At 42.6% G+C, this 24573-nt stretch overlaps 2 protein-coding genes across 2 annotated transcripts in view; both read right to left on the bottom strand.

The window, feature by feature from the left end:
• Positions 1-40: 40 nt before the first annotated feature.
• LOC139023659 (uncharacterized) lies at positions 41-6794 on the bottom strand. Its single transcript, XM_070437217.1, has 3 exons — positions 6338-6794; positions 5082-5212; positions 41-3666 (listed from the first exon to the last, which is right to left on the bottom strand). The coding sequence occupies exons 1-3, from the start codon at positions 6591-6593 to the stop codon at positions 2518-2520; spliced, it is 1536 nt and encodes a 511-aa protein (XP_070293318.1). The 5' UTR covers positions 6594-6794; the 3' UTR covers positions 41-2517.
• Positions 6795-11598: 4804 nt separating this feature from the next.
• LOC111958320 (zinc finger protein 91-like) overlaps positions 11599-24573 on the bottom strand; it is a 39949-nt gene continuing 26974 nt past the window's right edge. The window contains exons 8-12 of the mRNA XM_024134866.2: positions 22561-22691; positions 21086-22362; positions 13630-13825; positions 13185-13296; positions 11599-13034 (exon numbers count right to left, since the gene is read on the bottom strand). Of these exons, the coding sequence (XP_023990634.2) occupies positions 12001-13034; positions 13185-13296; positions 13630-13825; positions 21086-22362; positions 22561-22691 (2750 nt within the window). The 3' untranslated portion in view covers positions 11599-12000. The remainder of the gene's footprint in view (positions 13035-13184; positions 13297-13629; positions 13826-21085; positions 22363-22560; positions 22692-24573) is intronic.

Genomic DNA, 24573 nt, shown 5'->3' with positions numbered 1-24573 from the left:
CCCGAGCTGACAAGGTAAAAATCTGTCGTTCTTCCCCTGAACAAGGCAATTAACCCACTGTTCCTAGGCCATCATTGTAAATAAGAATTTGTTCTCAACTGACATGCCTAGTTAAATAAAGGTGTAAAAAAWATATATATATATTTTTWWAAATCTGCTTCCAAAATTACCGATTTCCGATTGTTATGAAAACTTGAAATCGGCCCTAATTAATCGGCCATTCCGATTAATCGGTCGACCTCTAGCGCTGACCTGTTGCACCCTCTACAACCACTGTGATTATTATTTGACCCTGCTGGTCATCTTTGAACGTTTCAACATCTTGGCCATGTTCTGTTATAATTTCCACCCGGCACAGCCAGAAGAGGACTGGCCATCCCTCAGAGCCTGGTTCCTCTCTAGGTTTCTTCCTAGGTTCCTGCCTTTCTAGGGAGTTTTTCCTAGCCCCCTTGCTTCTACATCTGCATTGCTTGCTGTTTGGAGTTTTAGGCTGGGTTTCTGTATAGCTCTTTGTGACATCAGCTGATGTAAAAAGGGCTTTATAAATGCATTTGATTGCTGTTCTTCAGGTCACTGTACCCCCTTTCTCACAAGGCTCTGACTTTCCAAAAAGCAGGCAAGGCCAGCAATACAGGTGGCTTGATGGAAGGCTCCCTGTTAACCAGCTACACTTTTGATACCAGTTGGTAGTGAACGCCCTCACCTTTTCATCCTTCTTCATGAAACTGTTCTCGGGAAGAGGTCAACCCTTTGTTTTAATTTGCACCTTTTCTGTGTACCCCAGAGAATGAAAGTGGTTCTTCAACAAAAAGTCCACAACATTTTCGGTAGCGTCAGCCATTCTGCTGGCGAAAACTGCATGCTTGCGCTGGTAGCTAGCTACTGCTACTTGCTTCTGAAGTTAGTTTGATATTATTCAATTAAAATTCATCAAATTACAGGAGAAGGAGATAGATTTTAAATAGTTTTCTTGGTTTTAGAACTGTATTTTTGTCCAGTTAATGGAAGTTATTTCAATTGGCCTTGCTATCACTTTTTACTCTCAATCTCTATCCAATAATGTCACCAAGCTTCTCGACACACAGAACCCCCCCAGAATGCTCTGCAGCACAACACCAATACAACACACTAGGTTCATTCTCTGATCATAATCCTATGATTGGATGGATAAGATGTCAGTTCATACTGCAAAATCTTTGAATGGTTGGAGGTCATCCTCCGGAAGTGGTCATAATTATCATGTAGGTCTATGGAAGGGGGGTATTGAAGTCAATCTAGCCAGAGGAAAACGGAAGCTAGCTAGCTGTCCTCCGGCTACACCATGGTTCTTCCCCAGAAAGTGCTGTTGAAGTTACTATAGACCTTCATTGCAAAACAGTGTTTGAATCAATTATTTGATGACATTAGAATATATTTAGTATAGTTTTATCTGAAAAAAATAACTTAATATTTCACTTTTTATTTTTATGAAATTTCACTGAGGAGGATGGTCCTCCCCTTCCTCCTCAGAGGAGCCTCCACTGCTGCAGATACTGGTAACATTATTTGATAACTGGTTAGATGGCGTTAAGTTTTTACAAAACTTTGGTCTACATTAAAGTGAAAGTCAGTAAAATAATACTGAGTAAAAGTAAAAGTATTTGGTTTTAAATATACTTAAGTATCAAAAGTAAATGTAATTGCTAAAATATACTTAAGTATCAAAGTAAAAGTATAAATAATTTCAAATTCCTTATATTAAGCAAACCAGACCGTAAATTTTAAAAACAAGAAAAATGTGCAGATAGCCAGGGGCACTCTCTATAAGACATAATTCACAAACAAAGCATTCGTGTTTAGTGAGTACACCAGATCAGAGGCAGTAGGAATGACCAAGGATGTTCTCTTGATAAGTGTGTGAATTTAACGATTTTCCTGTCCTGCTAAGCCTTCAAAATGTAACGAGTACTTTTGGGTGTCAGTGAAGACGTTTGAAGTAAAAAGTACATTATTTTCTTTAGGAATATAGTGAAGTAAAAGTTGTAAAAAATGTAAAGTAAAGATACCCCAAAAACTACCTAAGTAGTACTTTAAAGTATTTTTACCTAAGTACTTTACCCTACCGACGTTAGCAGGCTAGTTGGCTAGCAACCTTGCAAGCTGATTTGTAACAAATTCAAAGTATTTGCTTGTAAATTGGGTGATGACTACTGGTTTCAAATGTAATTGATTTTGATTGAATTGGTTTAGTTATTTCTGTTTGAGTTTACATTATGGGGAATAGGCTGGCTGGCTTGCCTGGGGCCTCCATGTTACGTCACACCGCGCAAAAACATCTTCCGGCATGACTTCGGCATTCTGATGGGTTTTATGTAATAACTTGAAAAATAGAAAAGTGAGGTAACTTTGCATTTAGACTTTTGATGCGTATACTAATGCAATTCCATATGTTACATTCGGTTTAACTTTTATGCTACCTACCCTTTAATGCAGGTTTTGATCTAAACTTCAGAAGTTATTAAGTGGAATGGTTACATTCTATGTTAATAGAGTGGGATGGTTTTTCTGCTGGTGTATCCTGAGATAGCTCCTTTCTGTGAACTTCTTCCCACATTGCGTACAGGCGAACTGCCTCTCTCCCGTGTGGACCTTCAGGTGTATCTTTAGATTGTCCTGGCGGGAGAACCTCTTCTCACACTGGGGGCAGCTGTAAGGTTTCTCCCCTGTGTGGACCCTCTGGTGCCTCTTCAGGTCACGAGTCTGGGCGAAGCGCATGTGACACTGGGTACAGCTGTAGGGTTTCACCCCTGTGTGGACCCTCTGGTGGATCTCCACCTTCTGGAGGCAGCTGAAGCCTTTGTTACAGAACATGCAGAGGAACCGTTTCTCTTTACTATTGCCTGATGTGGCTCCCCCTTCCTGAGCCTGGGCTCTAGCCTTCTCGTTTGAGCTCAATACCTGATCGAAAAGGACTTCTGAATCGGAAGGCCCCACCGATGTGGACACTGGGTCGCGATCCCTGAGCGAATGTAAAGGAGAGTGGGTCGCAACATTTGGATTGGTCTCTAAGCTTTCCCTGTAATCTAAGAAATCTCTGCCCTGTGAGTGTCTGTCTCCTAGGTGATTATCTGCATTCCATGTGGGAAGAGAGTCGCCCTCCACTTTCACAGTCACCTCATCTACCACTATAACCTCCACTTTCTTGTCTTGGCACCCTTCAGAGTATACACTACTACTGTACTGGTTCCAGTCCCCTCTAGACAGATCAGTCTGTGTCTCTAAGCCCAAGGATATGTTGCCCGCGTCCATCTCTGTCGCGTAAGAACAAGACAGGTCATCACCGCCAGTGTCTAGCGTATTATCATCACCGTCTCCACGGCAATAAACCATTCTCTGGCTCTGGTGAAATACAGGTAAGTATTCTGAGCCGGGAGCTGGAGGACAGCCCAGTCTCTCTGGATATGATCTGTGGTCATATCCTGTGTGCAAGAGCCTGTGGGTTTCAGTTGAAGTCTCAGGGTCCATCTCTGACGACGTTCGGTATTCCACTGACCCGATGCTGCATTGGGTCCTGGGCAGCGCTGGGGCGGTGGTGGGGTTCTCTGTGACTAAAGGGGCTGTTCTTTCAGTCTTCTCCTGCTTGACCAGAGACGATCCTCCAGGACCTGCAGCCTCTGCATCTGCAGACTGATGAGAAGAGAGGTGGTACATGAGTTGAATTGGATAACAATATCATAGGGAAGTAGCGGTGTCACCTACATCATTTTCTCTTGTGTGTAATTATATTTTTGTGAGTTTGAGATTCACATTTCTTCTAATAGGTAAATATCTCAGGAATAGTTTGAGTTTTCAGAGCAGTGGAATAATTTTCACATGAAATAAGATCTAAACAAGAGCTTGTTAATAAATGTTCTCTGTTCATATTTACTATCAATTTTTATGTCAAAACTTTTTTTTCTAGGTCTCTGGAGGCTATGGCAGGTAAATGTGGATGTACAAAAGCTGAAGAACGGCTGGTAGCCTAGTGGTGAGAGCGTTGAGCCAGTAACCGAAAGGTTGCTAGATCGAATCCCCGAGCTGACAAGGTAAAAATCTGTCGTTCTTCCCCTGAACAAGGCAATTAACCCACTGTTCCTAGGCCATCATTGTAAATAAGAATTTGTTCTTAACTGACTTGTCTAGTTAAATAAAGGTTAAATAAAATAAATAAAAAAGAACATATGCAGGTCCTGGAGTTGAAGGCAAACTCATGGAAAACAGAAAGGAAAACGCAGCACACTGCTGCTCATGCTCCCAGGTGATATTAATTTACAACAACATGTAAGCAAGTGAATAGCTGAGGGTAGCGATGGGCATTTGAAATGATTTCACTATTTGAATAATATCATGATATTTTTATGTATTTAAGAGAAGGTGCTCTACACTAAGGGTGGGGGAGGGTTTAGAGAGGAGCAAGTGTGTGTAGCACGGAGGGAGAAAGAGAATGTAGCCAAACCAACTCGCTCTAGTTAGACGAACTTGTTGCTGCCATAGTTGATCTGTCATGCCATCCTGTAGTGCATGTCTTGACTGCACAGTAGACACCTAAGTTAGCCAGCTAGCTAGCTAAAGTAGCAAGGCTAACTGAGGCTATTTTGCTGGGCTTCCCTCCCTTGTCTACATCTCCGTTCATATGAAACAGCCTACCTGTTGGTTGATCATTGTAGCCAACTTCATTCTGTAACTTTAATTCCATTTTGCATTGATTAGAAAGCTCCCACTTCACTTGCTACACATGGTTCCTCTTGATTGACCGACAATAAGCTACACCAGTGTGAAACGTATGTAGGCTACCGGTGCCTTCTTTTTTTTTAATGAAAACTGTCAAACTGTTTTATTTTAAATTTATGTAATAGTCTACCCTTGTAGGCTATGTAGCAGTGTCACATAGATCATTATTTAATTTTAGAAAAATGAATACTCTCCCTAGTAATGGAATACTAACAACAGTTTGGATATTCAAATAACCATGCCCATCCCTAGCTGAGGGTAGCCTTTCTGAAATAAACTGGCCACATTTGATTTACAAAGTAACACGTTTTATGCAACTCTATTACACTAACCTCTATCAAGATAACATGCTGGGTTGAGGTTCCACTCCCCTCATCAATAGTGATTGGTTGGTCATCTCTCCATGTATTGTGTCCCGCTGGCTTCACAAAGCTCCTGTGGCCTCCAGTGAGATGTCCTTCACCTGAGAGATTTATCGTGGAAAAGAGGTGCTTATATGTTTTTATATGTTTTTTTTTGGTCCAATACCGATTCCGGTATTGGGGGGACAAAACTTAACGATGCAGATATATCTACCGATATACTGTTACAGTGGAAAATTAAAGTGTCATTTTCCCACACTGAATTTTCATAAATTGCTGTCCAATAACTACTTCAAATGTTGATTTCTTACATTTTGACAAATTGTTCAGTTAAGCATCAGATTACCTATTTCCATATCGGTTATAGTTTCAATTACCTGCTGATACCAATATCGGTCGGGCTCTAGTGGTTAGATTAGCTACCGTGAATGTTCAACAGTATATTGTACACTATTGACACTGTCTAGAATTGGCAAGGATGTAAGGTAACATTTCTCATAACTTCTTGATATACTATTTATTGATTGATGTATTATGTATCAATTTTTTTCATTGAGTAAATAATCGGAAATACAATAAACAAACATCTGGTTAGAATATTATATTGTGTCTTTACGCAAGATAGCTAAGTAATCTTGCTTACTATCCAAGAACTGACCAAGCTCTCAAGAACCGTATACCCAGTTTACAGCCGGATCCCCAGGTTCTCAGTTGATGGTACTGATCCCAGCTTGCTCCCTCGAACTACAATCTCGACGACGCACTGTTTAATCCAATCCGCTGCCTCGGCTACGACACTTCCTCTTACCTTGCGCTCACATTTCCATTGGACCATTACATTCCACATTTCCTGTGTTTCTCAAAATACATCCGGGTGCAACTTTGCAATTGTATCTTTTCTATTTGATTTTTTTTTTTTCTTATATAAAACATTTAATTTCACTGCTCTAATTACGTTGGTAACCAGTTTATAACAGCAATAAGGCTCCTCGGGGGTTTGATATATATGGCCAATTTACCACGGCTACGGGCTGTGTCCAGGTCGCGTCGTGCAACAGCCCTTGGACGTGATATACCACACCTCCTCGGGCCGTATTGCTTAAATAACATTTACCGTCTATTTGAATAGGTTAACTAAGACCCAATTCTGGGTAACACATCTGAACATGTGTGCAGGGGGGAACGGGGCGACAGGCAGCACAGCCTCGGCCTTCTGCAAAATGTACCTCTTGCCATTCCTCTGTATCGGTCAACGATCTTGACACGACTGGCATGGACGCGCTCCCGTGATACCTTCAGTTCCAGTAGCTGTAGTTTCCTCCGCAATGTCCTGTTTTCTTTCTGGCTTTGAGTTATTTCCAAACTAAACACTGCATATTCGTCGTCTACGAGTTTACAGATCTCTGCCACGGCTGCATTCGCTAGCACCTCCATGATGGAGGCTATTTGAGTGTGAAAAACCAAACAGTTAACGTTAGCCATTGTTCGTTAACGTCAGCAACTAGCAAGCTAGCGTTATCTAGATAACATTTCAACTAAGTCCTGTCTCCAAAGCGAATTACACACTGCCTGTGGCAGGTTTGTGATATTTTATGTTCCAGCATGCTAATAAACGTCTAAATAACAACAATAAAAACGTTTACATGTAAATTGTTCTTGGTCACTGTTCACTTCCTTTTACACTTGAAAGGAAATTATCTTATTGGTTGGCGTCATAGCTCAAAGGTTGTGGTTAAATGAAAAGGTACGCGCACCGTTCTTTGAAACGCGGTACTGGTTTTTATACTGAACAAAAATATAAACGCAACATAAACAATTTCGAAGATTTTAAGTTACAGTTCATATAAGGAAATCAGTCAATTGAAATTAATTAATTAGTCCCTGATCTATGGATTTCACATGACTAGGAATACAGATATGCATCTGTAGGTCAAAAGAAAAAGTAAGGGAGTGGATCAGAAAACCAGTCAATATCTGGTGTAACTACCATTTGCAAAGCAACATCTCCTTTGCATAGAGTTGATCAGGCTGTGTATTGGGGCCTGTGGAAGGTTGTCCCACTCTTCAAWGGCTGTGTGAAGTTGCTGGATATTGGTGGGAACTGGAACACGCTGTCGTACATGTCGATCCAGAGCATTCCAAACATGCTCAATGGGTGACCATGTCTGGTGAGTATGCAGGCCATGGAAGAACTGGGACATTTTTAACTTACAGGAATTGTGTACAGATCCTTGCAGCATGGAGCCGTGAATTATCATGCTGAAACTTGAGGATGGCGGCAGATGAATGGCATGACAAAGGACCTCAGGATCTCGTGCGGTATCTCTGTGCATTCAWATCACGATAAAATGCAATTGTGTTCATTGTCCGTAGCTTATGCCTGCCCATACCATAACCCCACCATGGGGCACTCTGTTTTCAACGTTGACATCAGCAAACAGCTCGCCCACACGACTCCCTCTAAAACAACGTTTATGGTAGAGAAACATTTCTGGGATCTTTTTCAGCTCGTGAAACACGAGACCAACACTTTACATGTTGCGTTTATATTTTTGTTCATTGTACATTACACAAAATGTCCTATGATTGCTATCTTTCAAGCTGAGAGCAGACTTGTTTAGAAATAACAGTGGTAGCAAGAATAGAGTAGAAAATAATATAATTACTATTCCATCTACATTACCTCAGTAAGGTAAATATTAAACTGTCCTTGTTTGAGCCTAGGTTTAGTCTATTTCAAATTACAAGGTAACAAAGGGTTTTAATGAGGGGTATGTGGTTAATTACCTTATTACCCTAAGAAACTTCACATGATAACTATATGTCAGCTAATGAATAATTCCTAGACATCCCCTGTGTACATCTCAAGCCACACTGCTATCATTTCTCCCCATTGTGGACACTATTATGTCTGGTAAGGTTAGTCAGGAAGGAGAAGCTCTTGTAACATAGTTTGCACGAGAAGGGCCTCTCCTTGGGGTGAACGGTCTGGTCTGGTGCTCCTTCAAATAGTTTGCCCTAGCGAAGTGCTGGTCTCCGTCCTAATGCTCGGTCTCCCACGTTGTGATCCAATGACACGCGAGGAGGTAGAAGCAGGAGCCACCACCCTCAGGTGGTTAGTATTTGACCTCCCTCCTTGACCTTTAGCCATTGTTTAGGTGTTGTTGGGATTGTGTGCTGTRTTATAGGCTAGGCACCTCTCGTGGTGAACACCCATCCTGACCTATCTGTATTGGTGGGGTAACTGGGGTATTGGTGGGGTAACTGAGGAAGGCTAGACCCAGGTCCAGGCCTTCTATGAACCTAGTCACCAGGCATTAGACAAGACCCTGAAGGAGAAGACAGACTTCCTGAAAAACTACCACCAGGTGGTCTCCCACCACACTCTGAAGGCTGAAGCCCAGGTTCTGTTCATCATGGATACTGTGGTGTTTGTATCATAGACATAGACTCTCCTGTTCCTATCAGCCCCAGGCCCTGCTCCATCCCTGCACTGAGACTGTAAAGAGAAGGGTCTGGGCTGCAGACTGGATCCCTGACTGGAGCATCTGTCTCTCTGATGTCCACCAGGACTGAGGTTGTTCAGTCCACCTGTCTACTGGTTGTGTTCTGTGTGGAGTTTCTGTCGCTCTTGGTTCGGTCCTGGTTCCGACTTGGAAAGGAAGAGCGACGGCTCCTGATTCAGGGTTCTGATCCGGGGCCAGGGTTTGTGACCAGCCACTTCAGAGGTCCAGTCTCTCCCGCCAGCAACACCGGATATCAGCAGGTCCTCATGGACTGCAGACTGTTAACACATATTGAACAGAAAAGCATGAAGGTTTATATAAGAAACTCTTCGCTGTACACACAGAAACATGACATTATAAAATGTTAACCACAGTCAAGCCCATCTCTAACACTGACTCAAGTACCTAACAATATGGAGCCATTGGAGTTTATTATAAAAAGTATCCATATGTGTGTTGATTCATGAATGAAGTATAATGTTTTGGTTCGCCTGAGATAAGGGAAACAGTCCCTCAGATTTATATAGATTTTTTCAATAAGTCAGCACAGATTTGATTTTGTATTTAATTTCAACAAAATGGTCATACTCTAACAGAAGGGACTTGAAGTACAGTACTTTTATTTCACAAAACGATATGTAACTAGAAGTATACATTTTCTCACTATGGTAACACTATCTTTTGTAAATCTGGTACCCTTAAATTGATAAAATGAATGTAAGAATACTTTGGAAAAGGTTCAACATTAAATTACACACATCTTCACTACTTCATGTCAAGTAAACATGAAGGCACTATAATTTCCTCATAAAACACCAGCATCAAACAACAGGACAGGGTTGTCACTTCTCATCAGTGAAGCATTTTTATAGACAGCATCACACCAACCATCACCATATCATCTACTCTGCTTCATCATACTACACAGTACCAGTCAAAAGTTTGGACACACCTACTCATTCAAGGGTTTTTCTTTATTTTTACTATTTTTCTACATTGTAGAATAATAGTGAAGACAAACTATGATATAACACATTTGGGAGAATCATGTAGTAACCAAAAAGTGTTCAACAAATCAAAATATATTTTAGATTTGAGATTCTTCAAAGTATCCAACCTTTGCCTTGATGACAGCTTTGCACACTCGATGTCTACTGACTGTAAGAGATACAGAGTGAGAGGATGTTGGATCAAGAAATCTGATATGAGCACCCAGCTATGGAGCATCTTCTGATTGGGTAATGAGGGATGATTTGATTACTTTATACTATTTAATGGTTTGATAATTCAAAGGCATTATCCCACACTTAAAACCAAATGAATCAAGATCTTGGCCCGTATCCACATTCTCAGAGTAAGAGCGCTGATCTAGGATCCCCACCTGCCTATACTGTATTGGCTCTGACCTAATACCATTCAGACAGTAGTTGACAGTGGGCTAAACCTCAGTGACACTGTGTGTGGTCTGTGTGCTGCTCAGTTGGTTACTCTGTGGGTTCAGACGAGGTGTAGTCGGGTTGTCCTCCATGACCATGGTCCCCTCAGGGTTCCCCAGACCCTCCTCCTTTACCAGCAGCACCTCTGGACCCTCCTCCTGTAAGAGCCAGGTGATACAGATTAGACATACACTTCCTCAAGTATGTACACACAGATAATAAACACACTTCTAACATGGAGTGTTTACCCATCCCCATTATGTTTGAGTCCTATACTGTAGTTACAGAATGACTTCATTGATGTTAAACCCATCATGGTGGACATAAATATGATGTTGTGGGTAAATATGAGTCAGCTATGATAAGTCAAAAGTCATCATCAGACAAGCCTGACTAAACTATTTTGAAGTGTACATGTAACCGAGTTAAGAACATACCGTAAACTCACTCCATAGCTAGCTTGAAATGTTGCCGATGGAGCCATTCAAGAGGTACCTGTTGTAGGGCGAAGTAGTTTTGCACGCTGTCAAGGAAGGCGGTCATGAGTGTTGCAGAGGATCACTGGTTCAAGCCCAGTATGGGGCAGTCAAACAGTGGAAGCTAAGCTGTTAGCAGCGTACTGACTCCCTTCACATAGAGTAGGTGTTTGTTAGTGTGGGTATATTTAGTAAGTGTATATTGGTTATAATGCACTGTTGTGTGTATGCAGAATAGGGTGAAAGATGTGATGTACACTGAGTGTAGAAAATATTAGGAACACCTTCAGAATATTGAGTTGCACCCCCTTTTGCCCTCAGAACAGCCTCAATTCGTCAGGGCATGGACTCTACAAGGCATCAGAAGTGTTCCACAGGGATGCTGACCAATGTTGACTCCAATGCTTCCCACAGTTGTCAGGTTGGCTGGATGGTGCCTACTACTCGTGATGCTACATTTGAAACCAGAGCTCCGAGGCATGCGTCGAAATCGCTAAGCAGTTTACTTCGAAGCAGTTTGCCGATGCTTGTATAATTTTATCAGAAGCACGTGTTCAATGAYGGCCGAAACTTTGTTTTGTCGATTAGCTACCTGATTGGTTTGAAATTGGCTTCTGTAGAAGACAAAAAGGCTACCCTATGCGACGTCATCTATAATAATTTGGCTGTTCTAAATGCTTTTGATCAGCAGGTACCACTAGTGTACACYGTGTTGATCAAAGCCTCAAGTAATGAACCTATTTTGGACACAATTGGCTGGAAATGCTCAATGCTTCAGAAACCTTAATTTCTCCATCTCCATCTACTACCATACCCTGTACAAACACACTTAAATATTTTATCTTGCACATTCACCCTCTGAATGGCGCACATACACAATCCATGTCTTAATTGTTTCCAGCCTTAAAAATCAATCTTTACCCAGTCTCCTCCCCTTCATCTATACTGATTGAAGTGGATTTAACAGGTGACATCAACAAGGGATCATAGCTTTCACCTGGTTAGTCTGTCATGGAAAGAGCAGATGTTCCTAATGTTTTGTACACTCAGTCTCTTCAGGGAGTCTCAATAAAAGTCACTGAAAAGTCAGTGTTTATTTAACATAAACCAGTTTTAAATACACCATATGAAAACCACACATCTCAACTAAAACTCTGCATTAACTTGATAAACCGCATTCACGTTCTCATTAAAAGTGTATTGGGGGGTAGTTTAATGGAAGTAATGAAATAGGTATTTGTGAACATCATATAGCCTACACAATACAACAATATGTAGGCTTTTTAGGCTTATATATGCCTTATATATATCACACAATGTCTGGATGAAATATTCTCCCAAAGAATATTCAACACTGAAATCTGCATCTGTGGGTCTTTTCTGCTGACAACAATGAAAATTCATCTTCGTCTTTATTGCAGGGTTTGATCAACACATCAGAAGCTATCCAGCGGAATGGTTACTTTCAATGTTATAGAGTGGAATGGTTTTTCTGCGGGTGTATCCTGAGGTAGCTCCTCTCTGAGAACCTCTTCCTGCAGTGYGTATTGGCAAACGGCCTTTCTCCCGTGTGGACCTTCAAGTGCATCTTCAGCTGGTTCTGACGGGTGAACCTCTTCTCACACTGGGGGCAGCTGAAGGGTTTCTCCCCTGTGTGGACCCTCTGGTGCCTCTTCAGGTCACCAGCCTGGGCGAAGCGCATATTACACTGGGTACAGCTGAAGGGTTTCACCCCTGTGTGGACCATCTGGTGCCTCTTCAGGCTGGACGAGTGGGAGAAACTAGCCCGGCACAGATGGCAGCTGAACGGTTTCTCCCCCGTGTGCATCCTCTGGTGGATCTCCACCTGTTTGGGGAAACTGAAGGCTTTCCCACAGAACGAACACAGGAAGCGCTTCTCTTTGCCACTGGATCTGCTGATAGCGTTACTACCCATGTCATTTGTCAATGGGCTTGTGTAGCCATTTAGTGTTGAGGCACTGGCATTGTCTGTGGTCTGGTTTAACATCAGGAGAGTGTGAGGAGGACGAAGGCCAGGGAGTGTCTGTGTTGTCACAGGGTCCATGTTCCAGTTGATAGATCCTATAGAAGGCAGGTTGAAAGCAGCACCTGTTATGGGGTTAACCGGAGGTGCCATCAGTCTCTCTGAATCACAACTATAGGAGCAGGAGGGAGCATCGCTAACCAACTCTGTGTCTGTTCTCTCCAGCTGAATACAGACACCTCCCCGTGCTCGCAGACCAAATCTACGCCTCGCCCTGGTCTCAGCCAGTCTGTTGTCATGGAGACTAAGTTCAGATGTTGTTTTGTGTTCCACTGTCTGTTTCTGATTGTGGTTAACAGTGTTGTTCCCCAGCCCAGAGATGCTGTCCCATCCGCTGACCTCCACTATGTTGCATCTGGTCCTGGCCTTCTCAGTGATGTCATCCCCTGGGATCTTGGCTGCACCGGTCTGGGAATCCAAGATGGACACCCAGACTCCTCTGTTAGCCTCTAGCCAACCACCTGCGGGAAGAGGTTACAAAATAGACTTCATAAACATGGCAGTGAACTCTACATATGGAGTTTTATGGAGAAAAAAATCATAGCCAGGTGCATCACTATTCCCATTGAAGATATATTACTGTATGTAGGCAATATGTATTAATCTCTTACCTTGCTCCCCCATCTTTAGTCCACTCAGCAGGTCAGTGCTCTCTGATATGTCTTCTATTGTCTCCTCTTTGACTATCAGCAGATCAGGCTTCCCATCCTCCATGTCTACTGACTGTAAGAGATACAGAGTGAGAGGATGTTGGATCAAGAAATATGATATGAGCACCCTGCTATAGAGCATCTGAATGGGCAATGAGGGATTGCCATGAGTACTATGCAAACATGTTAGTCGATTTGATTACTTGACACTCTTTAATGATTTGATAAGTCAAAGGCATGGTCCCACACTTAAAACAAAATTAATCAATTTTGGGCCAGTATCCACAGTCTGAGAGTAAGAGTGCTGATCTAGGATCAGGTCTCCACCTGCCTCTATACAGGGATGCAAACTGGTGAGGGCCCAAAAAGGTGACACTTTCTTTTTTTTGCATTGAAACATGCTCACCTCAGTGAGACTGTGTTTGGTCCTGTGCTGCTTAGTTGGTTCCTCTGTGGGTTCAGGAGGAGGTGTAGTCTGGTTGTCCTCCATGAMCATGTTCCCCTCAGGCTTCCCCARWCCCTCCTCACACCCCTCCTCCTTCACCAGCAGCACCTCTGGACCCTCCTCCTGTAAGAGCCAGGTGATACAGATTAGACATACACTTCCTCAAGTATGTACACAAAGATAATAAACACACATTTGACATGGAGTCTTTACCCATCCCCACCACGTTTGAGTCATATACTGTAGTTACAGAACAACTTCATGGTTGTTAAACCCATCATGGTGGACATAAATATGATGTTGTGGGTAAAAAAAAATGTTTTTAATGATAAGTCATCATCAGACAAACCTGACTAAACTATTTTGACATGTACAGTAGGTGTTTGTTAGTGTGTGGGTATATTTAGTAAGTGTATATTAGTTATAAAGTGCTCTTGGGTGTATGTAGAATAGGGTGAGATCAGATGTGATGTATACTAAAGAGAGTCTCAATGAAAGTCTTAGAATGAAAAGTCCAATTGTTTTATTAAACATAAACAAGTGTTGAATACACCATATGAAAATCACATACATTTTATTATTTTWATATTTATTTATTTTTAAAAAATCGGCATGAACTTGATGAACAGCATTCATTTTCTCATTAAAAGTGTTTTGGGAAAATAATTAAGTAGTGGAATGGAAATAATGAAGTAGGCATTTGTGAACATGATATGTGACTCGCTTTATCATAATCAGTCACATTGACCCCAAAACACAGTGCTGGAAAAAGGAGAATGTTAGCTTTCGACTGAGACCATCATGATTGCTCTACTCCAAATGACAAGAAAGTTACATGCCATTACATGCAGAGTATCTCCAAATCATGTTTTTGAGAAAAACGCAGTCAACGTTTGCAATTACTTCTAAGACATTTATTCAAATAATGAATAACAACTATTTACCTAATACAAAACAATACATGAAATCCATTGACGAGTGCCCATGTTCTTCTTTTTCACTTACGCTCACACACACAAATTACATCTTGCTCCAACTATACAGATAGTGTCTGTCTACATCATTTTCTATATGGATACACGTGCACACAATTGTACACATAAACTATATATACAAAAGTATGTGGACTAGAGGTCGACCGATTATGATTTTTCAACGCCGATACCGATTATTGGAGGACCAAAAAAGGCCGATTTTTTTATTTTATTTGTAATAATGACAATTACAACAATACTGAATGAACACTTATTTTAACTTAATATAATACATCAATAAAATCAATTTAGCCTCAAATAAATAATGAAACATGTTAAATTTGGTTTAAATAATGCAAAAACAAAGCGTTGGAGAAGAAAGTAAAAGTGCAATATGTGCCATGTAAGAAAGCTAACGTTTAAGTTCCTTGCTCAGAACATGAGAACATATGAAAGCTGGTGGTTCCTTTTAACATGAGTCTTCAATATTCCCAGTTAAGAAGTTTTAGGTTGTAGTTATTATCGGAATTATGGGACTATTTCTCTCTATACCATTTGTATTTCATTAACCTTTGACTATTGGATGTTCTTATAGGCACTTTAGTATTGCCAGTGTAACAGTAWAGCTTCCATCCCTCTCCTCGCTCCTACCTGGGCTCGAACCAGGAACACAACGACAACAGCCACCCTCGAAGCAGCGTTACCCATGCAGAGCAAGGGGAATAACTACTCCAAGTCTCAGAGCGAGTGACGTTTGAAACACTATTAGCGCGCACCCCACTAACTAGCTAGCCATTTCATATCGGTTACACCAGCCTAATCTCGGGAGTTGTAGGCTTGAAGCACAGCGAAGAGCTTCTGGCAAAACGCAGGAAAGTGCTGTTTGAATGAATGCTTACGAGCCTGCTGCTGCCTACCACCGCTCAGTCAAACCGCTCTATCAAATCATAGACTTAGTTATAACATAATAACACACAGAAATACGAGCCATAATTAATATGGTCGAATTCGGAAACTATCATCTCGAAAACAAGACGTTTATTCTTTCAGTGAAATACGGAACCGTTCCGTATTTTATCTAACGGGTGGCATCCATAAGTCTAAATATTCCTGTTACATTGCACAACCTTCAATGTAATGTCATAATTACGTAAAATTCTGGCAAATTAGGCGGCCCAAACTTTTGCATATACACTGACTCTGCGTGCAATGAACGCAAGAGAAGTGACACAATTTCACCTGGTTAATATTGCCTGCTAACTTGGATTTATTTTAGCTAAATATGCATGTTTAAAAATATATACTTCTGTGTATTGATTTTAAGAAAGGCATTGATGTTTATGGTTAGGTACACATTGGAGCAACGATACGCACCGCATCGATTATATGCAACGCGGGACACGCTAGATAAACTAGTAATATCATCAACCATGTGTAGTTAACTAGTGATTATGATTGATTGATTGTTTTTTATAAGATAAGTTTAATAGCAACTTACCTTGGCTTCTACTGCATTCGCGTAACAGGCAGGCTCCTCGTGGAGTGCAGTGTAATCAGGTGTTAGAGCATTGGACTAGTTAACTGTAAGGTTGCAAGATTGAATCCCCCGAGCTGATAAGGTAAAAATCTGTCGTTCTGCCCCTGAACGAGGCAGTTAAYCTACCGTTCCTAGGCCGTCATTGAAAATAAGAATGTGTTCTTAACTGACTTGCCTAGTTAAATAAAGATTAAATAAAGGTGTAAAAAAATACAGATTTCCGATTGTTATGGAAACTTGAAATCGGCCCTAATTAATCAGCCATTCCGATTAATCGGACGACCTCTAATGTGGACACCCCTTCAAATGACTGAATTTGGCTATTTCAGCCACACCCGTTTCTGACAGGTGTATAAAATAGAGCACACAGCCATGCAATCTCCATAGACAAACATTGACAGTAGAATGGCCTTACTGAAGAGCTCAGTAACTTTCAATGTGGCCCCGTCATAGGATGCCACATTTCCAACAAGTCAGTTCATAAAATTTCTGCCCTGCTAGAGCTGCCCCTGTCAACTGTAAGTGCTGTTATTGTGAAGTGGAAACGTCTAGGAGAAACAGCGGCTCACCCGCGAAGTGGTAGGCCACACAAGCTCAAAGAATGAGAAGCTCAAATCGTCTGTCCTCAGTTGCAGAACTCACTACTGAGTTCCAAATTGCCTCTGGAAGCAACGTCAGCACAAGAACTGTTTGTTGGGAGCTTCATGAAATGGGTTTTCATGGCCGAGATGCCGCACACAAGCCTAAGACCACCATGCGCAACACTAAGCGTCGGCTGGAGTGGTGTAAAGCACGGCGCCATTGGACTCTGGAGCAGTGGAAACACGTTCTCTGGAGTGATGAATCACACTTCACCATCTGGCAGTCCAACGGAAGAATCTGGGTTTGGCAGATGCCAGGAGAATGCTACCTGCCCCAATGCATAGTGCCAAMTGTAAAGTTTGGTGGAGAAGGAATAATGGTCTGGGGCTGTGTTTCATGGTTCGGACTAGGCCCCTTAGTTCCAGTGAAGGGAAATCTTAATGCTCCAGCATACAATTACATTCTAGACGATTCTGTGCTTACAACTTTGTGGCAACAGTTTGGGGGAGGCCCTTTCCTGTTTCAGCATGACAATGCCCCCCTGCACAAAGCGAGGTCCATATAGAAATGGTTTGTCGAGATTGGTGTGGAAGAACATGACTGGCTTGCACAGAGCCCTGACCTCAACCTCATCAAAACACCTTTGGATGAATTACAACGTAGACTGCGAGCCAGGCCTAATCGTCTAACATCAGTGCCCGACCTCACTAATGCTCTTGTGGCTGAATGGAAGCAAGTCCCCACAGCAATGTTCCAACACCCCCCAGGGGGGGACCAACTCCATATTAATGCCCATGGTTTTGGAATGAGATGTTCGACGAGCAGGTGTCCACATACTTTTGGTAATGTAGTGTACAAGCAACAGAATGAGCTAAAAATGGTCAGAGTAAGTCCTGGTCTCTAAGCAACAACTAAAATGAGAAACGTTAAAGAAAATCTGACTACACACGCGCGTCACCAGAGAGTAAGTCTCTTTGGATCCGATTCGTGTGAGCTTTGGTTAGAGTCTTTGCCCCTGGCTTGAGCTGACGAACGTTTGGTACAAATATAAGTATCGAGATTTAGGAAAACACTCACCATGATCACGCATGAACGTTTTTGTACTAGTGCCACACACAGGACTTTGGTCTCAAATGTCGGTAGCGCCAGGATGTCTGACCTCTTAAATTCAGGGATCTGTCCTGGGAGCAGCACCGCGTGGACATCGGCGAAGTTGTTGACATAGTGGACAATTCACTGAGTGTCCTCGTAGGACAGCACCTGTTTTCTGGCGAGACGACCACCACACCTCTTTTTCCATGGAGCCTCACCACGATCCTTAGAACTATAGAACTTTATCACTGCAGTCAGCTTTTTGTAGAAATTCTGACATTTTTTAAATGTGCTGAAAGGCACAATGTATTCTCAGCTGTTTTATTTATATTCATGATATAGCCTACTACTCATMTTTTCTTAAATACCTCATGAACTTGTTAATACTGCTGCAGCCCCAATAAGAACAGAGGACATCAGGTTGTATTACTCGAATGAAAACTTACGCGTGTCGGAACTTGAATGTTTCTCTGGAGATTTTCTCAAAGAAATATGTCCTCTGATGTTTCCTTTTTGTTAGTTCCTGTTCGAGGTGACCATTTCCTTGCAGAGGTTCATGGAACCAGAGATCTTGCCAATGAGCACTAGATGTTTTTCATCTGAAAAATAAGACAACTAACAATATCTAATTTTTTAACATTCAGTCATTGTCGTCATCTATTCTAAAGTGATATAAACACTTTCAATAAAACACAAACTACGCAACCTGTACAGATTGAAATGCATGCGTGAATCCCACACACACACACACACACACACACACTGTTACTAGTAGTGTAAATGGGTCAGGTTCGATATAAAGAAATGTTATAACTTTATAGATGGCCATTTCATGTATTTATGTAACCTGTCTTTAGGACAAATACCAGCACCCACAACACACAGATCCCATAAGCTACTATCTACATAGCTAGGTTGCATGTGCTACACATCCCCCACTTCACTCTCACCGCCCCCAAGCCACACTAACAGATAGACAGACACAGAAAACATGCACACATTACATACCCATATAAACTTGACTACTACTTGAATGGCAAGCACTTACCATTGGTGAGTTAGCTAATTCATCTGGTCACGTCTCTTGACCATCTTCTCGGGGGTAAAAACCAAATATCACGGCTTCCCTTTATTGGACTTGCAAGTGCACCTGAACTCGCAAGCCTTTTCAATTTCTTGCCCACCACCACTGACATATTTCCCCTCGAACGACTGAAGCACCGTAATTGATGGATCCACCATTAACGGGTGGTCTTCCTCGGTTGCCTCCTCAAGGTGCTCGGCCTCGACTTCAGTGAGTTTGTCTGAGTCGTTTATGGCGTTGCACTGTTAGGATTTATGTTTATGCACTATAGCCGGGTAGCATATAGGGTGAAAATGAATATTGTTTTGTTACACACACACAAACAATACAGAGGGGGGTGTGTGTGTAGGTGTAAGGACTGACCAACACAGGCCATAAAAGCTGTGGACAGTCTGGAGAAGGGAGGGGTGCATCTCTCTAGACCAACCAGGAGTTTAGAATACTGGACAATACCATATTAGGAACTGTTTCAGTGTAGAATTGACAGACACAAGATGATTCTAATCTACCCAGCAACCAGATGTGGACAAAGGAACGCGCCAAGGGGCTTGGTCAAAGGGCCATCAAAGGGGGGCAAAGTCTAAACCAAGCCCAGCCTCTACTGTGATAGGCCAACAGACGCGTTGAAACTATGGTATAAGAACAGCTGTTTACGTACTTCTTGCCAGTTCCCTGTTCATCCTGCGCGGTGATACAGCGAACCCGTATATATACGAAAATTGCATTTGCCATTCATTGTTTGCGGTAATTAAACATAATTAAAGAAAGTTAGCAGACCTTGCTTTTTATTTATCCTGACACCGGATGTGTTACACGCAGAGTTCACAGCACTGTGGCGCAGGGTTAAAAAGTAGTCGGCAATAAGTTGATGCCACTGATCGTCTGAACCAGCTCCCAGCACAACATTACTATTTAAAAATCTAGCGATTTCTCTCTCCCGGAAATCCATCAATGCAGTTGAAAGCAAAGCTAGCTAGCTAAGGTGTAGGCAGTAGCGACAGTGTAACTACGTATGATGGGTTTTGAAAAGCGAGAGAGTGTAGCTTTTTCCCGCGGATGATACACTACAGGAAAATCATCCGATTGAATAGCCTATTGTAGCTTGATTCAAAATATATAGCGAGCTAGCTAGTTTGTAATTCCTTCATGATTTCGGAATAGAGGAGGGTTTGATAGTGCAGATAAGCTAGTGCCTCGAAAGCCTGATGTGTTACAAGCTAGCATCCACCAAACGGATGGGAAAGTGCTCCGTTGCTACGTTTCATCCTACATTTAAAAGATTAAAAACTATATTTACACTGGATTTGGCAATAACACATACAGATAATGAAAGCAAAGATATTGTTTTGTTAAAACCAGATGAAACCCCTAAATAGCAAAAAATCAAACATTTCGACAAAAACACAATTTATATGCAAATTAGTCATTGCTACTTCCGACTGATTATGATAGAGCGCGTCACATATAGCCTACACCAGGGATGGGCAACTGGCAGCGACCCTTTTGTCTATGGATTAACCCCCCCCCCCCCCCCCCCCCCCCCACCCCTAAATTTGTAGTAATCGTGGCCGAATTACTGACAGGGGGGACCCAATTGATCGTCAGATATCATATTAAAAACTGCAAGCATTTGTCTTCCCCCTATGGCCAAATACGTATTATTTCCAAACTTGTAGTAATCATGATTGAATTACTGACCTGGGGGCCCTCATTAATCATGTGTAGAATTGCATAAAATTACATTAAAAAAGGCAATCTGCTATCCACCTCATGGCAAAAAAATTGCAAAATTTTCTCTACGCCCCATGGCAAAATGTGTAGAATTGCAGGAAATTAACTCTAAAACATTTTTTTCCCTCTTTGCTAAAACTCGCAAAATATAGCTTAGGGCCCCCAAAAGGCTAGGGCGGGATCTGACTGAGTTCCGATTTTTTTGTGGCCCCCACCCCCATCAAAGCTGCCCATCCCTGGGCAGTACAAACACAATATGCCTAAAATATATATCACATGTCTGGATGCAATATTCTACCCAGGAATATTCAACACTGACATCTGCTACTCACATTATTCCAAATGCATCTGTGGGTCTTTTCTGCTGACAACAATGAAAATTAATCTTTATATTTAATACATCTAAACGTCTGCAGCTATTGAGTGGAATGTTTTTTCTGCTGGTGTATCCTGAGGTAGCTCCTATCTGAGAATCTCTTCCCGCAGTGCGTACAGGCGAACGGCCTCTCTCCCGTGTGGACCTTCATGTGCATCTTCAGCTGGTGCTGGCGGGTAAATCTCTTCTCACACTGGGGGCAGCTGTAGGGTTTCTCCCCTGTGTGGACCCTATGGTGCCTCTTCAGGTCACCAGCCTGGGCGAAGCGCATGTGACACTGGGTACAGCTGAAGGGTTTCACCCCTGTGTGGACCCTCTGGTGCCTCTTCAGGGTGCCAGCCTGGGCGAAGCGCATATGACACTGGGTACAGCTGAAGGGTTTCACCCCTGTGTGGATCCTCTGGTGGACCTCCACCTTCTGGAGGCAGCTGAAGCCTTTGTTACAGAACATGCAGAGGAACCGTTTCTCTTTGCTATTGCCTGATGTGGTACCCCCTCCCTGAGTCTGGGCTTTAGCCCTGTCGTTTGAGTTCAATACCTGGTTGAAAAGGACGCGGCCGTGTGAATCGGAAGGCCCCATCGACGTGGACACTTGGTCATGATCCCTGAACGTGTGTAAAGGGGAGTGGGTCGTGACATTTAGATTTGTCTCTAAGCTTCCCCTGTAATTTAAGACATCTCTGCCCTGTGAGTGTCCGTCTCCTAGGTGACTATCTGCATTCCATGTGGGAGGAACGTCGCCCTCCACTTTCATGGTCACTTCATCTACGACCAGACCCTCCCCTTTCTTATCTAGGCACCCTTCAGAGTATACACTACTACTGTACTGGTTCCAGTCCCCTCTAAACAGATCAGTTTGTGTCTCTAAACCCAAGGATATGTTGCCAGGGTCCATCTCTGTAGCATAAGAACAAGATGAATCATCACCACTAGTGTCTAACGAGTTACCATTACCATCCCCACTGGAATTAACCGTTCTCTGGCTCTGTTGAAATACTGGTAAGTACTCTGAGCCGGGAGCAGGAGGACAGCCCAGTCTCTTTGGGTCTGATCTGTGGTCACATCCTGTGTGTAAGAGACTGTGTGTTACAGTTAAAGTCTTGGTGTCTGTCTCTGACTTGAGGACGGCGTTCGACATTCCACTGACCTCCGTGATGCTGCGTCGGGTCCTTGGCTGTGCTGGGGCGGTGGGGTCTTCTCTGTCTACATGGGGCGCTTCAGCCGTTCCAGTTTGGATGTGTCTGCTGTGCCGTGGGTCCTCCGCTCCTTCAGACCTCTCCTGCTTGACACCAGGATCTTCAGCCTCTGCATCTGCAGACTGACAAGAAGAGAGGAGGTTATTACCGTTACATTAGTTGAATTGGATAACAATGTGAAGTCTCACAAAGCTCACCTATGGCAGATAAATGAGGATATACATGTAAGCAAGTGAATCGCTGAGGGGAGCGTTCTGAAATAAACGGCCACATTTGATTTACAAAGTAACACATTTTTTATGCAACACTATTACACTAACCTCTATCACGATAACGTGCTGGGTTGAGGTTCCACTCCCCTCATCAATAGTGATTGGTTGGTCATCTCTCCAAGTATTGTGTCCCGCTGGCTTCACAAAGCTCCTGTGGCCTCCAGTGAGATGTCCTTCACCTGAGAGAGTGATTGGGGGAAAGCGGTGGTTAGGTTAGCTACTGTCAATGCTCAACGTCAGTGCTTGACTTGTGCAGGAGCTCACTAGAGCCGAGTACCAGCACATCAAATTTTCTACTGCTTCAACTCCTGTTCCTCTTATAGAATATTAGTTCAAAAGTATTGTGGAGATACTGCACCTAAATATAAACAGTACCGGCAACAAAAAGGAGTACTGGTATCTATTTGAGTCAAGCACTGTCAACAGTATATTGTACACTACTGTCCTAGTCTACAATAGGCAAGGATGTAAGGTAACACTTGTCCTAACTTCTTGATATACTATTTATTGATTGATGTATTATGTTCCATGCATCACATTGTTTTCATTTAGTAAATAATGCAGTAAATAATGCAGTAAATCAAGAATCTGTCCCCAAATTAATTTAATTGGTTCAGAGTTTGTTTTGATATTTTAACCTGCGTGTCGTGATCACGTTTGGTGTAGGGGGGACCAAATACATTTATGCACGATGGCGCACGCGCACAGCCGGTTTGGGTTCCGTGTAATACCCTGACTTGCAAAATAAATTTAGGAATCTTGCACCCACACTGCTCGCGCGTGTCAGCGTTGCCAAAGGTTAAAATAGAAGTAATTCCTATTTCTGACGCAGATTGTGCTGCAAGTCCTGCCTCTCCCATCTCCTCATTGGTTTATAGAAGCAGGTACCCACGTGCCATCTCCTCATTGGTTATACCCATGTGGGTGATTGAAAGACGAACTGTTGCCGGTTGTAGTGGTTATACTATGAAAGTTTAGATGCCAATCACCATATAAGTTAAACAGTGAAAAAGCCACCAATAAGTACAGCTAGTAGTATAAATCCTCTCGCATAGTCACCGCAGCCGGACAGTTTTCTCATGGCTTCTGGAAAGAAATGCTGTCTAAATGCTCAACCGGTGTCACTTATTCAGCCGACGGAAACTTTCAACCGGTTCTCCCCATTAAGCAACGAGTCAGAGCCTTCTCCAGTCTCTCCTCCACCCGTAACTAGGTTGAGCCGCCAAAACCTCCCACCATTAGCTCTGACAAATTGAAAACCCTAGTCATTACCCGCAGTATTAGACTTAAAAATAATCATCCAGCGATCATACACTGTTTACCAGGGGGCAGGGCTACAGACGTAAATGCTAATCTGAAGATGGTGCTGGCTAAGGCTAAAACTGGCGAGTATAGGGATATTGTTATCCACCTCGGCATAAACGTTGTTAGGATGAAACAGTCAGAGGTCACCAAGTGCAACATAGCTTCCGTGTTTAAATCAGCTAGAAAGATGTGCCGGCATCGAGTAATTGTCTCTGCCCCCTCCCGGTTTGGGGGAGTGATGAGCTCTACAGCAGACGATCGCATCTCAATCGCTGGTTGAAAACTGTTTTCTGCCCCTCCCAAAAGATAGAATTTGTAGATAATTGTCCCTCTTTCTGGGACTCACCCACAAACAGGACAACGCCTGGCCTGCTGATCAGTTACAAACACAATCCTAGCTGGAGGGGTGCTCTCATCTTATCTATGAACATAGACAGGGCTCTAACTCCTCTAGCTCCACAATGAGATAGCCAGCCTGCCAGCTTAGTGGAGTCTGCCACTAGCACAGTCAGTTTAGTCAGCTCAGCTATCCCCGTTGAGACCGTGTCTGTGCCTCGATCTAGGTTGGGCAAAACTAAACATGGCGGTGTTCGCATAAGCAATCTCACTGGAATAAAGACCTCCTCCATTCCTGTCATTATTGAAAGAGATTGTGATATCACAAAATAGGATTACTTAATGTTAGATTCCTCACTTCCAAGGCAGTTATAGTCAATTAACTATTCACTGATCGTAATCTTGATGTGATTGGCCCGA

Source organism: Salvelinus sp. IW2-2015, linkage group LG34 (genome assembly GCF_002910315.2).
Source record: "Salvelinus sp. IW2-2015 linkage group LG34, ASM291031v2, whole genome shotgun sequence".
Lineage (NCBI taxonomy): Eukaryota > Metazoa > Chordata > Actinopteri > Salmoniformes > Salmonidae > Salvelinus > Salvelinus sp. IW2-2015.
Note: the sequence above shows the minus strand (reverse complement) of the source record. Positions and strands in the feature narration are given on the sequence as shown.

Excerpts from the sequence above, each read along its gene's own strand:
- LOC139023659 (XM_070437217.1), bottom strand. The coding sequence starts at position 6,593 with ATGGCTAACGTTAACTGTTTGGTTTTTCACACTCAAATAGCCTCCATC. Across the intron at positions 5,213-6,337 it reads ATACAGAGGAATGGCAAGAG|GTGAAGGACATCTCACTGGA; the intron begins GTACATTTTGCA and ends TAAATCTCTCAG. Across the intron at positions 3,667-5,081 it reads AGCATGTTATCTTGATAGAG|TCTGCAGATGCAGAGGCTGC; the intron begins GTTAGTGTAATA and ends TCTTCTCATCAG.